This window comes from Cannabis sativa, chromosome 2, assembly GCF_029168945.1.
Source record: "Cannabis sativa cultivar Pink pepper isolate KNU-18-1 chromosome 2, ASM2916894v1, whole genome shotgun sequence".
In the NCBI taxonomy this organism is placed as follows: Eukaryota; Viridiplantae; Streptophyta; class Magnoliopsida; order Rosales; family Cannabaceae; genus Cannabis; species Cannabis sativa.
Genome location: NC_083602.1, coordinates 89,660,103 through 89,676,777, shown reverse-complemented (window position 1 = coordinate 89,676,777; position 16,675 = coordinate 89,660,103). Strand labels below are relative to the sequence as shown.

Below are 16,675 nucleotides of genomic sequence, written 5' to 3'. Positions count from 1 at the left end.
ATATCAGATTTTTTTATTAGATTTTTATCGTTTACATTAATAGTTAATTTTAAATTAAATTAGAAATAGATAATTTCTACCTATATGGTTTTAGTTTAAAAAAAAAAAAAACAATAATTCGTATCTATATAACTAACAAAAAATTAATGGAAAAATCTCAAAGTTCCTCCATTAATTAATTGTTGAATAAGAGATTGAAGTTGAAGATGGCCCTCCAACAACAAGTTCTTACCCATCAAGATTTGCTAGTTGAAATTTTCATCAAACTTAATGATATTACATCAATAATTCGATGTAAATCCGTATGTAAGATTTGGTTTTCCACTTTGAATTCAACATACTATCGTCACAAAAAACTAGTTTATGATTATCAATCTACAGACAATACTCCTTTCACTTTCATACTTAAATACGATAACGTGTCAAAATTAGCAGAACCATACTATGAATATTTTTCCAATGAATCACAAATTCTCCATCACAATAATACTACTAATCATCATTATCTCGACTTCTTACCTTATACGTATCTTCGTATATTAGCAACATGCGATGATTTGGTACTAATTTCACGTGATAGAACACTCAAGTATTTGTTGATATGTAATCCCTTTACAAAGCAGTGGATTGAGCTTCCTCCAATACAAGCTGAACTTCCAAATTTATGTATCGGAAGAGGTGGATTAATAATCGATCATGGTCGCCATCATCATCATCATCAGATCATCAACAAGATCAGGTACAAAGTTATGGTAATATGGCCACATGATTACAATAATACTACTCGTACTACACATTGTTGTGTTATAACATTTTGTTCTGATAATGAAAAATGGAGCACTGATCAACCATACTTGTTTTCAATCCCTTGGATTGATTTCAACTTTAATTCTCCTGTTTCTTACAATGGTAACTTATATTTTCTACTCAATCATTATAATAAGGATTATATTTCTAAAATTATTTCATTCAATCTCTTCAATTATGATCATACAATGTTAGCTCATGATATTGTTAAGTTTCCTTTAAGTTTCAACAAAGGGAAGCATTTTTGCTATGACAGTATGGTTCGTCTTGGATTAGCTAAAGGTCGATTAAGGCTCTCACAAAACAATTTAGTAGCTAATTCGAATGATATTTCTTTGAAAATCTGGGAATTGGATGATGCTACTAATGACTGGAGTTTGGTACATGACATTAACATTAGAACTACATGGAGAAATCGACTGAAGTACATGCTTGATTTTCATCCTAACAACCCTAATGTGGTATTCTTGTTATACAAATCTTATCATTTATACGAATATGATATTGTGGAAGATAAATTTCATAAGGTTGCTGAATTTCCTTCCTCAACGCCAGTATACAACCACCCTCTTTTGCATCCGTTTTGGCCAACACACATTCCCGCTCTTCGAGTGTCCTCTGCAACAACGAATACCTACGGTGGATGTTCGACGCGATGAAGCCAAAAGAGCAAGATTGATTCAAAACCAATGATGAACAGAATGGATAATTTTTTTTGTTTACATTAATTTTGAAATTGTGAGCTTGCACAAGATTGTTGAAGCTTATTTTTCTTTATTTTCATTTGGGGTTGTTTGCTTTTTCTTTTTGAACTCTTGATATAGTTTTGAAGTAAATTTTTATTATTATTATTTTTGCAAGATTACATTTTTATTTTCATGTATGGAGAAAACTTTAGTCTAAATTCACTGGTACAAATGCTTGAGAGAGCTTTGAAGCAACAACTGTTCTGTTGCTTACATGAATTGCTTAAGTACATGAAGCTTCTACTGCTAAGCTTTTGGTTACTCCTACACAGGGGTCACCGAATGTGTTTATCGAAACGCCAATCTTACAACTTTTTGATCCAACACAAGCCTGTGAAAATGTTACAAATGTAAGTAAAACCCGAGTTTAACAACATTAAGAAAAGAAAATGTGAATAGAAAAGGTAACACACCTTCTCAACAATGGATAATGCTTTAGTGCTGCTGCATTTGCCGTGGTTAAATCTCCCACAAGACCCGTGCGGTGTTCCAAAACTTGCAAACTTGACTGAGGAAATGACCTGATTAGGCGATGGACACTCGAGCAACAATACAGGCGTTCTTGTGTGGCTTTTTGATTCTGAATCTGAGTTCCACAAATCTACTGGTGGTGGGTGAGATTCTGAAATGTGTGAGCACAAACTCTCGACCTCTCTCGTGGCAAAAGATATCTGCATTGGATCACCCCCGATTTCTTCGAATAATACAAGAATGTTTCCACTTGGTTTTAACCAAGATCGAGGGACATGATATCTGTGTAACAAAATGGTTGTTAGGATTGAATAGTTTCATTAAATTTTACCTTTTTCGGGTAAATGATAGCTTGCTTACAATTGTTGAGATGGTTTCCCACAGTTCTTGTAGCATTTGCTTGAACTGTAAGGTCCTCTGTAATCACAATTCTCTTTGCAACCGCTATTTGGAGCAAAATAACTCGGCCAATACCGCCCAATGCTTTGTCCATTCACCCATGCCTCGCCTTTTCCCATTCCCGTGAAGTCTATCGCAACAGGACTACTTCCAGAAGGGGCATCAAAGCTTGTCTGAATCAAAAACCATTGCCTTCACATTAGTATCTGACGAAACTCGAAAACTCTAGTAATCTACATTGCCTTCACATTACCTTGTACCATGTCAAAGGTTGCTTTTTCGGCAAGGTAGACTGCGACCACAGCGAAGAATCTTTACTAGGAAGATTTAGCTCTTCACCTTTTAGTCCAACCTACACAATCATAATGTTAGTTCTTTTGAAGGTATTTTTTTCCTTGTTGTAATGAATGAAGACTTGTTTTTCACTTTGATAAGTTCCAAAGTAACAAAGAAGACTGACCTGGTATGTCCATTGCAAAGAAGAGAGGTCTACCGACGTACCACTCTTAGCGCTTCTGAGCTTTACAGGGCCGGTGATTCCCGCGCCCCTTGTGTCAAAAAAGGCTCCATAGTTCTGATGTAAAGCATATGATATTTTCTTAGAAATAATCAAACAATATCATAGTGCAAAGAACTATAGAGGAGACAAGCTTTAGAGGATTAATCTTAGTAAAAGAAGCCAAACCTGAAGCCCAACTGTCAAACTAAGAAGATCAATTGTGTTTTTTCCAGAACCAAATGTGACTGGGATCTCCAATGAAACTTTGGAATTTCCACTGTTGCCTTTGCCACTTCCTAATAGTTTTCAATAGTTTAACTTCAGAGTAAAATTTTAACAATTCAAGAAAAAGAAATGCATAACTAATTTACATATTAATGACACTAACTTTTATCAATCACGGGATCCCATCTCAAAATCTATTAGTGATGACTGAAATAACCCATGTTCTTATAAATGACTCGATAATTTCTCCCGTCCAAATGGTGGCAATATTTAACTCACCAATCTTGAATCACCTTATCACAGGTAACCATTTATCTTGTCACTTATTTGTTTTGGATCTCAAGTATCTTTTGCACTATGCAGATCTTGTGTAACTTTTCATTTTTTTTTTCACTTATGACTCTGATACCATGACAAGAATCATAATATAATTATATGGCACCCAAATGTTCAGTCTTTATTTTCCTTATGTTACCAAAGTGGCTGGCATAGTTCAAGAATAAGTGTCCTCTAGGAGATTGGTCACTGATCCATCTCTTAAGCACAAAGGTTACTAGATAAAGAATTCAAGATTCCATGTTTTCAAATGATTGGAATAAAATATATATTTTTCATACCTGCAAGTTTTCCATTGATAAAAGCATGAAGGGCATGGCCAAGCGATTCCACATGAAGATCAGTCTTCGATTCATCGAGGTATGGCTCGTCACCTTTGACATCAACACTGCAAAATTAACCAATAAAAGGATAAATTCTCATGGAACACAAGATTAGAGGTTGTAGGGGAAATCAATTGAAATTAAATTTCAGGACATGTAAGCCATAAACTTCTATACCTTAAAGAGTACCATAAATAGTCACTTTGGTCGGCGGTAGTATTTATTTGCTCCAATAATCCAGGTTTGGTGAATGCATCATCCTTTGTAATACCAACAGGCTCCTTTATCCAGCTCCATGCCGAGCCTAAGGATAACGACTCATCAACATCGGCTATCAAAGATTGACGTGTGAAGCTTGGAATCATCGCCATGGAATTAATCTGTCAAAACCAAATTTTGAACACTTAGAATATCATCAAATGATCAAGGACAAAGTAGAAAATGATTGATTATTTGAACAAAAAACATAAACTTTCAAATGGTAAATCACCAAAGACAACTGATAGATTTAACAATAAAAAGTTAGAAAGTGTTCTAACCTTTGCGGTGTTATAGACAACATTCTTGCAGTCTGGTAGAATGCTGACAGACCATGCTGGCAAATTGTATGAATTGCCATTAAAAGTCACAGTGGCAGCAGAGTTGGTGCCTACATTAGCAAGAAAAGCAACACATTCTGAACCAGTTCTATACACAGCTACCTGAAGAATGAAGAGAAACATGTCAATTTTTCTGAGGAAGTTTAATGACACTACATGTTGGTGAAAAGCTTGTTAAATTGATTGGAAAAGTAAGGTCTAAAGGAACAAGTTCAATGACACTTTATAAGTAAGAGGCTTCTACATTTCATGCATAAAAGAATTAGAGATAGCTTTTCCATGACCATCCACAAGAGGAAGTAACAATCGAGTTTTCGGGTGGGGGGACTGACAGTAAGCAAGAGAATTAGAAAGGGTTACCTCCAAGTTTGAGCCAAGAGAACTAATTGCTGGGTCAGTGGCCACCAGTGCTCCTTCAACTTGTTTAATGACTTTATGCAGATCTTTTAGATGTCCCCACTTTGGTTGGTTAACAAGCCCTGCAACATTCATGGAAATCTTTAAATTCACTCACAATTAATGTCAGAACTAGATATATTACAAAAGCAGCAATTTTAGACCCCCTCAAGAAAAATGGTATGATGTATCTTGTTTCAAAAGTATGGTAAAATATCAAGGCAAGTGTTTCTGACACTCTCATAACAACTACACCAGAGGTACAAATAGAAATAGCTTCAGAACCAACAAAAGAAAAATGGCATACCATACTCGTCTAATGGGGCATCGTAATCATAACTTGTCGAAATAAACGGGCCACCAGTAGTACGGCCAAAATTTGTCCCTCCATGATACTAAACACAGCAACAAAAAGAAAAATTTGATACATCACCATCTTTCTTTCCTTTGCTTTTTCAATAAATTTCAAAACTAAATCATGTGTATTGACAAATGCATTTTCAGTACCATGTAATAGTTTTGTAAAGTTCCACCTCGTTGGAAAAATCGAGCTACTGCAAATGCCAAGTCTTGTGCTGGTCTATAAGGCACAGCACCACCGAAAGATAGAAACCTAAAGTTCCAATTTCCAACTAAAATATGAGATTTTTAAGCAAAAACAAAAGGCAATTAAAGGAGGGATGAAGCATACATACCATCCAGTCCAATTCTCAGTCCACATTTTGGGCTTGTTGTTTGAATTCGGGGTGAATTGATCACAATAAAAGCCATTGCAAGTGTTAATCTGCAAGCGCGTGGTTCCAAATTAGAGCAAGGAGATTGAAGAGAGCATGTCGAAAATGAGGAAGAAAGTAAGAAAAGAAAAGGCTCACAATGGGATCAGGAGCATTTGCTTGCTGGCACATAACCCAGGGAACCCCTGTATCCAAAGATATAGCCATGGCTGCTGACCATTTAATGTAGGGTTTGGCAGCAGCTCCATATCCTGACTCAATATTTCCATACTCGTTTTCAATCTAACACAATCAAATCAAGTAAAACTTTTCAGCCAAAATTTCGGGTGCTTCTACAGTGCATCCCTTCATTATTTTCTGTTTTCGGCATATAAACTAAGAGAGACACCCGTTCAACAAACTCTTTGATCCTTGTTTTTGACGAGTTAAACTAATCCAAATTTCACGAAATTTTCCAGAATTTCTTAAATAATATCTACAATGTACACCATAGAATTTTTCCAAAAGTTCTTATCACAATATTAAGTGAAAGTGAAACCAAAAACAAGAAAAACAACTTTTCAGCCAAAATTCAATTGTTAAAAATTCTCAAGTGAAATCAAAAACAAGGAAAAGAACCAAACCTGAGATAAAATTATAGGTCCACCTTGAGAAGCATAAAGTTTCTCTTGTTTCATCAAATCAACAATCTTAGCCGTAAACCGCTTCATTTCTGCCTGAAATAAATCTTTATAAATACATTTTTATAATAATGGATTAATAAAAGAGAAAAATATTAAAAAAAATTGACAGTCAAAGTATCAAACTTTAAAAACCTTGAAAGGTTCATTATCTGATCGCAGCACAATTCCCGGTATAAAATGCAGCCAAAGAGGAAACCCACTGTTCAAAATCCAAACAAAAAACACATTAAAAAAAAAACCACCATTGAATTTCCTTCAAGCTAATTTATTTGAGTAAATAAATTGGATTTATACCCATAATTCCACTCGGCACAGACATAAGGACCAATGCGTAGATGAACAAATAAACCAGCTTCAGCTACAGCTTTCACAAATCGAACCAAATCTTTTCTTCCCTCGAAATCAAACTGTAATTTTCCCAAAAAGGGTCAGAACAAAATCCCAAAAAGATTTCAACTTTAAGTTTACTGTAACAGAGGAAATTACTACAAAAGAGAGTTAAAGGTTCGTTTTTTTTCTTCTTTTTCCTGCATTTTCCCAGCAGCCAAACAGAATAAGTACCTGGCCTCGAGTTGGTTCATGGATGTTCCAGAAAACGTAGGTCTCAATTACATCTAAACCTCCATCCTTAGATTTCTGAATAAGGTCTGGCCACATCTGAAAACCAGACAAAAAGTAGTCAAAACACATAAAGCTTCACATAGAAAGAAAAATGAAGAGAGAGAGAGAGAGAGAGAGAGAGAGAGAGAGAGAGAGAGAGAGAGAGACCTCGGGAGTGCTGCGAGGATAGTGAATGGAGCCAGAAATCAAGACTCTGCGTTTACCATCAATAACCAAAGCTCTATGGTCGTACGTTACATTGGCTGAAAACGACGTCGTAGCCAAAACGCCGAGCACCAAAAGAATCATCACCATTAACAACCCCTTCTTCCTCATTGTTTCTTTACTGAACTCAAAACCCAAAAAAAGAAATAAAAATACGATCTTTTTTGTCTTGTTAATGAAAAACTAGCTTATATACCCAAACCCCAGTTGGGATTCATAATTGCTTTATGCAAACATTTTGCTTAAATGGTTTGGATTTCTTTAACGCTCTGTTTTATCTATCTATCTATTATTTTGTTTGTGTACAATAATATCTCAAGTAAATTGTTGCTTGGCCGCTTTGTAAAAACCATTAAACAATTCTCAGAGGTAAAGCTAACGTGCCCCAAGAAGACCCCACACGTCACCTTCTCTCTCTTTCTCTCTCTCTCTCTCTCTGTTATTTTCTTCTTCTTCTTCCTCCTTTTTACTGCTTTTTGAGTTCAGTGGCCATTTTAGAGAGACATTAATCACAGTGAACAGTAGAAACAAAAAGAATAATCACGTGTTGATGAGTGAATCAATGTACAGTAAAGCCTCCAATAATATTACGCCACATGGGTACAGTTGGTCTCCAGTGGCGGTGGGGGACTGGTATTTTATTAGACATAAATGCCGAGATTTGAGTGAATAATCTTATGTACAGGTGTCGTTTTATTAGAAGTTGGTACTGTTCTTTACGGTGGAGTTGCGGTGTATGGGATATATTTCGCGGCAAATTCGGTGTTTGTAAATCCAGAGAGAGATCACTTGGCCCGAAGTGGACTCGTGAGTTTTTTTTTTTTAATGAAAAAAGGAACAATTATACTAATAATTAAATTGGGTTTTCTAATTAGTTTTTTGATTGAAAAAAGGAACAATTAAGGGTAAATACTATTTTGTACCCTCTGTTTTACAAAAGTTACTAATTGGACCTTGTGTTTTGTTAAATGACAAAATGGATCCTGTATTTTTTAAAATAGTACAAATAGGACCCTGAATTGATTTTTTGTCAAAATAAAGTTTAATTATAATTTGATCTAAAAGTGCTATGACAAAATTGTTTACATTTTTTGTATCTGTTCGTATTAAGTATTGTCTTCAAGTTGGTTGTATTAAAAAAAAAGTTGTCAAAAATTAAGCTCAGGTCCTATTTTTACTATTTTAGAAAATACAGGGTCCATTTTGTCATTTAACAAAATAGAAGGTCCAATCTGTAACTTTTGCAAAACACAGGATCCAAAATAGTATTTACCCAACAATTAATTATACTAATAATTAAATTGGGTTATAATTATAATTAATTAACGTAAGAAACAGCATTAAAATTCGTCATATATGTTGCGTTAGTGTATATCATCATATTCTATACTTCTTTTTGTTTCTTTGCATCTTATAAATTAAATTAGAGAATAATTTTCATTATTATTATTATTTTCGCCCAAAAAAAATTGTGCAGAAGATGACAACTTAGAAATATTCCTATAAATACCATGGCATCATTATATTGACAATTTAGGATTCTAATTGAAGAGTTTGAGTCAAAATATGACATTTAAAAATGTAGGTCCAAACCTATTCATTATTCATCTTAAAAAAATACATTCATAAATCATTTAAAGCATTTGGTAAATTTCTCTACTCTATTCTTTAAAATATATTATTAAAATTTTATTTTTCTATTTTAACTCATATTTTTATATTACATTATATATTAATTTCTTTATTTTTTTTTATTTATATCATTTAAATATTATATTTTTAATGTATATATTATTTTTTAAAAATCAAATAAATTAATATAATATTAAAAAAAATGTATTATAGCTCAATTTTAGCTCATTTGATGATAGATTCATTTTACTTATTTTTTTTTTATATATTTTAGAGAATGAGCTATAATAGTTCAAATTTAATTCACCTAATGTGAATACTATTAAGTGTACAATTGGCTAAACATTAAAATTATGTCAATATATACATAATCTAACTATAATATGTAAATCGTGATAGATTATAATTTTTTTTACATTTATAAATATATTATAATTTTAAAAATACTTTTTTTTATGTTTATTTATAATTTTACAGTCTAAAATTTTTATTTATAAAAATACGTTTTTAAAGTTTTAAAATTATAAAAATACATTTTACTCAACGAAAAATAAAAAATAAAAAATGAAAAATTAACCTCACGATATCTATAAAACAACTAGAAAAATAGTCTCATCACAACTATAAATAAATTGTAAAACAAAAAAAAATATTATTTTTACTAAATATGTATTTTTATAAATAAAAAAATTTAAATAATAAACACGAACATGTTGAAATATTTTTGTAATTTTTTTTCAAAATTTTAGTCAATAATTTTTTCAATATATAACAAATTTATAATTATTATAATTGTTATTGGTGCTATGGTTTGATGCCAATTTTGTTGTTGTGACTTGTGAACCATTAAGCCTGGCATCAACCACCATTAAAATCCAACCAAATTGTTTTGATATTAATATTTTAATTAAGAGAGCAACATTAATTGATATGATCATGAAATAATATGTACCATCACAAACCTATAAACACTCAATTAATATTCAGTTTCAGTTACATACACGTTTATCCTAATTAGCTATGATTATATTGCAAAGGAATAATTAATTATTCACTAATAATGATTTTGATATAATAACCAACAAAATACATATCATTTCACACAATGTCTAATTAATTAATGTTCTTAGAACCATTTATTATATATTTAATTTGTTTCATTGTACTTTTATTTATAGGTCTCAATAATCATTCATAATATTTACTACATTACTAAATTGTTATTAAGTATTAGTAGTGTCCATCACATTTTATAAGTGACACTCTACGATTAGATAACGATATTGCTTAAAAGTTAATTTTTTAAAATTATATAAAATCCAATACTTAATTACACCAATAGCGTTATGACACTAAAAAAAATACTAGACACTAATAATGTCTTCTCATAATTCTCCTACTAAGTTAATTATATGTTGTCAAACTAAGAAAGTAGTGCCAATTATTAAAGAAAAAAAGAAGATGATATAATTGTTTGAAAAAGATGTTTATGCCACTCTATAAATTTTTTAGCTAGAGATAGAGGTTGTACCTTATGGTTAGTATTGGTGGTCCTCTTTCAAGTTAAAATAAGTTTATTTTTATCTCGAACTCTATTTTTATTAAATATTAATTGTGTCTAATATTACTACATAAAATTATGTCTTAGGCAATCTACAACTTTTATGACCCACTTTTCCTCTTTTATATAATATAAAATTAGTGTTACTGTGAATCTTTTAGTTAATCTTTGTGTCTAATTTTTTTTTTTATAACAGTGTTAATTATAGTTACAATTTTATTTTTGTAAATTTTTAAAAAATTTCGAATAATTTATAATGTTGAAAATACGCTTGAAGTTTTTTAAATACGGTAGATTATAATATCTGAAGCTTTATTTTCAATAATGTAAACTAATTGAAATTATTTAAAAATTTACAAGGAATCATGATAGTGTAACTTAACGAAATTATTCTAATATATGATTTTGGACATAAAAATTAATTAAGAGATTATAATAAGAAGTTGTATTAGCAATTCTAACGTAACTTAACGACATTTACGGAGAAGCAATAATATTGATGGTAACATTATCGATGGTGTTATATATAATTAAGATAAGCCCCTTATTTAAAGACTAACATAGGTCAATCTTTGAGAGTGAGACCCACTAAGATGAGTTAATATTAACATTGAAATTGAACTATTTTTCAGTGGTGATATTCTACTTTTATCACTTAAAGGTGATGGTACTCTTAGTCGGTGACATTTAGGAGCTTATACATTTATTGAATTATTGACCCTTTTGTTGTATGGTTGGGAGTCATATATATGTTGATATGATTATGGAAGGTGAAGTTTGGGTGGTGCTCCATTGAAAGAGAAAGTGGTCCATTGACTACAAATCTAATGAGAATTGTTAAAGGGCACCAATACTGCCTAGTACTCTCCTATGTATTAATATCGTTATTGGTCCAACTAAATATCGGGTCACATATAATTTAATATAATAGTTTTTAGAGAGTATCGTTAGCCAATCGCAATGCAATATGTCGAGAAGGTGCTAGGCCACTAATGCCTAATAACAATGCTCAAATCTAATATATAAAATTTAGGATATTATATGTCTCATAAAATTTATAAAATATGGCTAACATTTAATATCAGTTTTAAGTGGTGCTGGTGTCTTATGCTATGTTTGTTAGGAAGGATGGAAAATAAAGAGAATGGAAAATTGATGGAGGATGGAAAATAAGAGCGAGAGAAATAGGAGTAGCAATTTTTTTGAGTTTTGGTAAAAGGAATGAGGAATAATAAAGAGTATTTATGAAATTATTATATTATACTTAGATGTAATTTTTTTAATATAATATTACAAGAATACATTTGTAATTTTAAATAATTGAAGAGGAAGAGTATAAATCCTTTTATTCATAAAATGATTATAAATTAAAATTTGGAAGGATTTACTTTTCATTTAACTATCTATTTCTTTCCCAATCTCTTCTGCCAAATAAATAGATTTGTTGTCTCCTTCTATCTTTTTCTCTCCTCTTCTTTCTATCCACTCACTTTTGTCTCCTAACAAACAGATCTTAATCGCAATACTATTTTTTTTTATTATTATTTATTTGGTTGGAAAATAATTAATTTTTCCCTTATTTTCATAAAATATCTACTCACACTTAAAATTAAATAATAAAAAAAACATGTTTATTGTCTACCCACATTTGTTAAATTTACCAACCAAGGAATTGGACTATCTTGTGCATCTACTTCTAGTCAATAATTCATGAGATGGTACCTTCTAATAAAGCTAATCACTTCTTTATTTTTCTTGACACCATACAAAGTCATGACTCATGAATCATAACTAGTGGTTTTCATTAAAGAAGATTTGACAAATATGTTTGGCCACCAACAAAAATCAATCCCTAAATTGATGGCTTTATTTGGTGTTTAGTACCAACATTATTCCTAAAGAGATTTCATTGTTATTATTAGGTATATTGTTTAGACTATAAATTAAAATGGAAGAAACTAGTAAAAAAGAAACAAATCCAACGACTTATGGTGTGAAAAATTGAAAAAAAAAAATGTAGGATCAAGATCAATGGAATCTTCTAAATAGAAATAATGGACAAAAAGCAAAAGAAAACTCTTTCACTAAAGTCTATTATTATTTTCTTTTGATAGATTGTCTTTAGATTATATTTTTAAGTTATTGAAATTCGATCCTATAACTCCACACACCTATATTTTAATATCCTTTATATGGTCACTTGAGTTAGTTTTAAGTAATTTTACTATAAAATTTAATTTAATCTTGAAGTAATAGAGAAATTAAATAAAACTATTTTCACTTTTGACTTTAAGAAAAGATATGTTGGTGTAATGTTTATTTTTTCATTTCCAAAGAAAAAAATATAATTCATATCAAAGTGAGAAAAAGTGAAAACTTAATGATGATTCACATTTCTTGCAAAGTTTACAATTTGTTTTACCTTAATGGCATATTTACTTGAAGGAAATAAAAATAAATGGTATGATATTGATTTCTAATTATTTACTGAATTTTGGAAAGGGAAAAAATAGTGGGCCCTAAACAAATTAGGGAGAAAATAAAGGAAAAAAGTTCTCTCCTCATTTTTATAGGAATACATTTCCTTTTTCTAACTTAATTTATTTTTATTTTATTAATTAAAAATGAAAAAGATAAATATGCCCTTTAAAAATCTATGAACAGAAAATAATTACATGATCTAATAATGATAATTTTGTCAAATTAAAGCATTTCGATTACTTTTTCTAGTTATGTAAACAAAATAATATGATTCTGTTTTTCTTTCCAGACAATTTAGTAAATAATATAATAAAATATTATTTTCGATTATTTTTTATTTTAAACTAATTCATTTCTCTCATTGATTATTCTGATTCCAATTAAATGAAACTTTAATGCCTCATTTTTCAATTTTCTAGATTTTGAGGTGGTGTTTGGTTACAAAATAAAAATAAAATAGGAATGAGAATGGTAATAGGAATAGGAATAGAATGGAATGGAATTTCTATTCTTTTGTTTGGTAAAGCCTATTGAATCAATAATTGAATAAGAATTGTGATGATTGGTATGGAATGGCTTTTCAAGTCATTTTATTTAGGAAAAGTAATTCCTTAGTTTACATGAATTACAATTCCTATGGAATGAGTTTCCAATGACAATAAACAAACTAAACACTTGAATGATCTTTCTTTAAGAATAACAATTATATTCCTATACTCATTCATGTAAACCAAACACGAAAAATTATATAACTTGAATCGGCGGACCATATAAAGGTAAGGGAGACATTTTTTTTAGTAAAAGGAAAACTTTGTTAATAAATATTGTCTAAAATTAAAGATGGTAAACTAGTAGGAACAATTCTCTCATTATAAACACAATTAACAATATGAATAGAGTGACTTGCTAATGGTTTAATAAAGAAAGAGACATTATTCAATTAAGACAATAAAAGACAACAATCTCTAATAATAAAAGGAAAAATATATGTGTTTTAGTTAATTACAATATATTTTTTGTAATTAAACGTATTTATAGGTAAAACTTAATAGTAAGTCTCACTTGTTTTACTTTAATAAATATTATAAAAATCCGCTAACCAATTATAGAACGACACTTCATCATAGTACTAGACATTGTGTGCCTCATAGAACGACACTTCATTATTATATATATTTAATATTTTAAAAATATATATTAGAAAGTAATTTAATTTAATTTACATAATACTTTTCCCAACAGTTATAAACAGTCATTTAAAGTGATTTTTTCCAACGGTTGTAAACTGTCATTTAAAGTGGTTTTTCCCAACAGTTATAAACTGTCTTTTAAAGTTCCGTATTTTTATGACACCCACATAGCCAACGGTTTTAGGAACCGATGGAAAAAGTATAAAAGACAGTTATAAACTATTGGGAAAAGCCAATTTTGTAGTAGTATAGAGTGTCTAGCACTCATGATGAAGTGTTGTCACATAATTGATTAACAATTATTAATAATATTTATTCAAGAAATAAGTAGAATTCAATATTGAGTTGTACCAATAGCAATATTACACCTTACAAAAGTGTTAAACACCATTGTCTTTTAGTATTTCTCTTAATATAATGTACATCTTATCTTTATATATTAAAAGTGCCTATCTAACGGCAATTCTTGGTTTAACGATTCCTTTTTTATTTAGCCTTACACGATTAACTTAACAGACTGTTAACGTTAAATGTTAACAAATAAATAAACCCAATAATTAAACCCAAAAAATTAAACAATCTTTTTTTAAATTAAAAAAATATCTTACCCACATATCTCTAACAACCATTTTTGAAATTTTTTTACACGGTTAAATTCAAATTTCAAAAAATAAACCCAATAATTAAACCCAAAAAATTAAATAATATTTACGATTAACTTACATATCTCTCTAAACTACAATTTTTGAAATTTTTTTACACTGCTTCGTTCAAATTTCAAAAAATAAACTCAATAATTAAACCAAAAAAATTAAACAATCTTTACGATTAACCCATTCATCACCCCTACAGGTAAACACAACAAAAGCCTCTCTCTCTCAATTTCACCTACTGAAACAGAATGCAATCATCAGTTGTTAATTCTCATTGCTTTTGGTAAAATTTACACCTGTAATACTTCTTTGTTACTTTTGTTGTGCTATTTTGAGTGAATGTGGCTTTATAATGAGCAGATGAAATTTTAATACTTCTTTGTTACTTTATAATCGAGACTTTGAGAATTGAGGGTTCCTTCTTTGTCTAATTTACACACGCTTTGCTTATTCTTAATTTTGTAATATTTGTTTTTCCAGGTCAAAGATGTTCTTGCTGCTATTATTTTAAGAACTGGAACAAATGCAACATATATTATAACCTTATTATTATTGTTTCTAATATGTTTTTACTGGACATAAAAGTTTAATTTAAATTTATTATTCAAATCTCTCTAAATTAAATATTATTTATTTTTGATTCATTTTATTTCCTTCCGAACTCATAATATAATACTTAATATAAAATATAGCATATGTGCATCGCACGTAACAATATACTAGTACATATAATAGAGGTCAATGATTGAAACATCAACAAAATCGTTTTTACTTTTAAATATTTAAATATGTTATTTTTTGAATCTCTATAATTAGATTTGTATCTAATACTTTAATTATCAAAGTTAACTTTTTTTTTTTCACTTTAAACTATATTTAACACTAAAAATATTAATTCATATTAGTTTTTAATATGCTATATCATGTACAAAGTAGGTCTTTCCTTTTAAAAAAAATATGTCTCTAACTTAAATACTAAATCTACCACTGATGATGATGTGTAGGTTATATTATTCCAAAAAAATTTAATAATTTATGTGAAAGAAAAATTATACATACAACTAATTATTTAAACTTTAGTAAATCTTTTTAATAAAACTAACAAAGTAAAAACAAAAAAATATCAATAAAAGCATAAATGATAATCCAACCTAATTTTTTTCCACTATATAAAACAGAAAACTAGTGCCATTGTTGTGATCTTGGTAACACATATACAAGTTGGTGGTGCATATATTTTAAGTGGTGACAGAAGATTTGGGATTTGCAGTTAGGTTTCCAATACACATACTATTAGTACTAGTAGTGACTCTATTGACAAATATAATTAATTATTATCAAAAAAGAAAAGAAAATTGAGTTGATATTATCATGGCATCGTGATAGGGATGAGACTACATTATTAGTGCTGGTGAGTATTGTCATGTTGGATAATGTTTTATATCATAACATCATAATTAGTGTCACTAATAATTATTAGTGGGTTAGGGTTCAATTCTCTTATATCCCATGTATTAAATTTATTAGAGAAAATTCCACTATATTTATATTTTTTTAAATTTATACTTTTAATTTTTAACCCTTCTTTCAAAATTTATTATGTTTACATCTTTTTTTAATTATTCTATCAGTTTTATTTTTATTATTTCACGATATTTTTATTTTTTATTAACTAAAATTTTGTCTCAATTTTTTTACAAACTTATACATTCATCCCCAAAGAATACACTCTATTATACTTAAAATTATATCTTGACTATATGAAAGTGTGAGAGTAATTTAAGTATAAATACTCATATAAAAATATATTTAAATTAAATTTTATTTAAATGTAAATTTAGTTAATATGTAAGAAAATGTATTCTTCAACTTCTCTCAATTTATTAATAGTGGATATACAAGACATAAGCAATGACACAAATGGGAGGGCCATTAGTGAAGTGACAATTTGTGTGTGAGGAGTGGGAGAGATTGATCATTCATCAATCATTATATTCATTATTCATTCCTATAATGTGTTAATTCTTATTAGTTACTAAATAATTACTATTTTGAGATAATTCCTAAAAAAACATTTAATGTGGGAAAATTTTCATAATACACTAAAAATCAGAA

The 16,675-nt window shown here is 29.4% G+C and overlaps 1 protein-coding gene across 2 annotated transcripts; it reads right to left on the bottom strand.

The window, feature by feature from the left end:
- Positions 1-1,628: 1,628 nt before the first annotated feature.
- LOC115718908 (beta-galactosidase 8) lies at positions 1,629-7,506 on the bottom strand. Of its 2 annotated transcripts, XM_030647726.2 has the most exons (19): positions 6,987-7,506; positions 6,780-6,875; positions 6,513-6,625; positions 6,351-6,417; positions 6,159-6,251; positions 5,674-5,817; positions 5,497-5,585; positions 5,309-5,414; positions 5,109-5,196; positions 4,766-4,884; positions 4,346-4,507; positions 3,984-4,186; positions 3,765-3,871; positions 3,109-3,218; positions 2,884-2,997; positions 2,677-2,775; positions 2,385-2,596; positions 1,967-2,306; positions 1,629-1,884 (listed from the first exon to the last, which is right to left on the bottom strand). In XM_030647726.2, the coding sequence occupies exons 1-19, from the start codon at positions 7,152-7,154 to the stop codon at positions 1,777-1,779; spliced, it is 2,538 nt and encodes an 845-aa protein (XP_030503586.2). In that variant the 5' UTR covers positions 7,155-7,506; the 3' UTR covers positions 1,629-1,776. The 2 variants fall into 2 exon arrangements, with proteins under 2 accessions (XP_030503586.2, XP_060964881.1); XM_061108898.1 differs by lacking the exons at positions 6,513-6,625; positions 6,780-6,875; positions 6,987-7,506 and having other exon boundaries at positions 6,159-6,247.
- Positions 7,507-16,675: the final 9,169 nt, after the last annotated feature.

Excerpts from the sequence above, each read along its gene's own strand:
- LOC115718908 (XM_030647726.2), bottom strand. The coding sequence starts at position 7,154 with ATGAGGAAGAAGGGGTTGTTAATGGTGATGATTCTTTTGGTGCTCGGC. Across the intron at positions 5,586-5,673 it reads CAAATGCTCCTGATCCCATT|ATTAACACTTGCAATGGCTT; the intron begins GTGAGCCTTTTC and ends ACGCGCTTGCAG. Across the intron at positions 1,885-1,966 it reads CATTATCCATTGTTGAGAAG|GCTTGTGTTGGATCAAAAAG; the intron begins GTGTGTTACCTT and ends ACATTTTCACAG.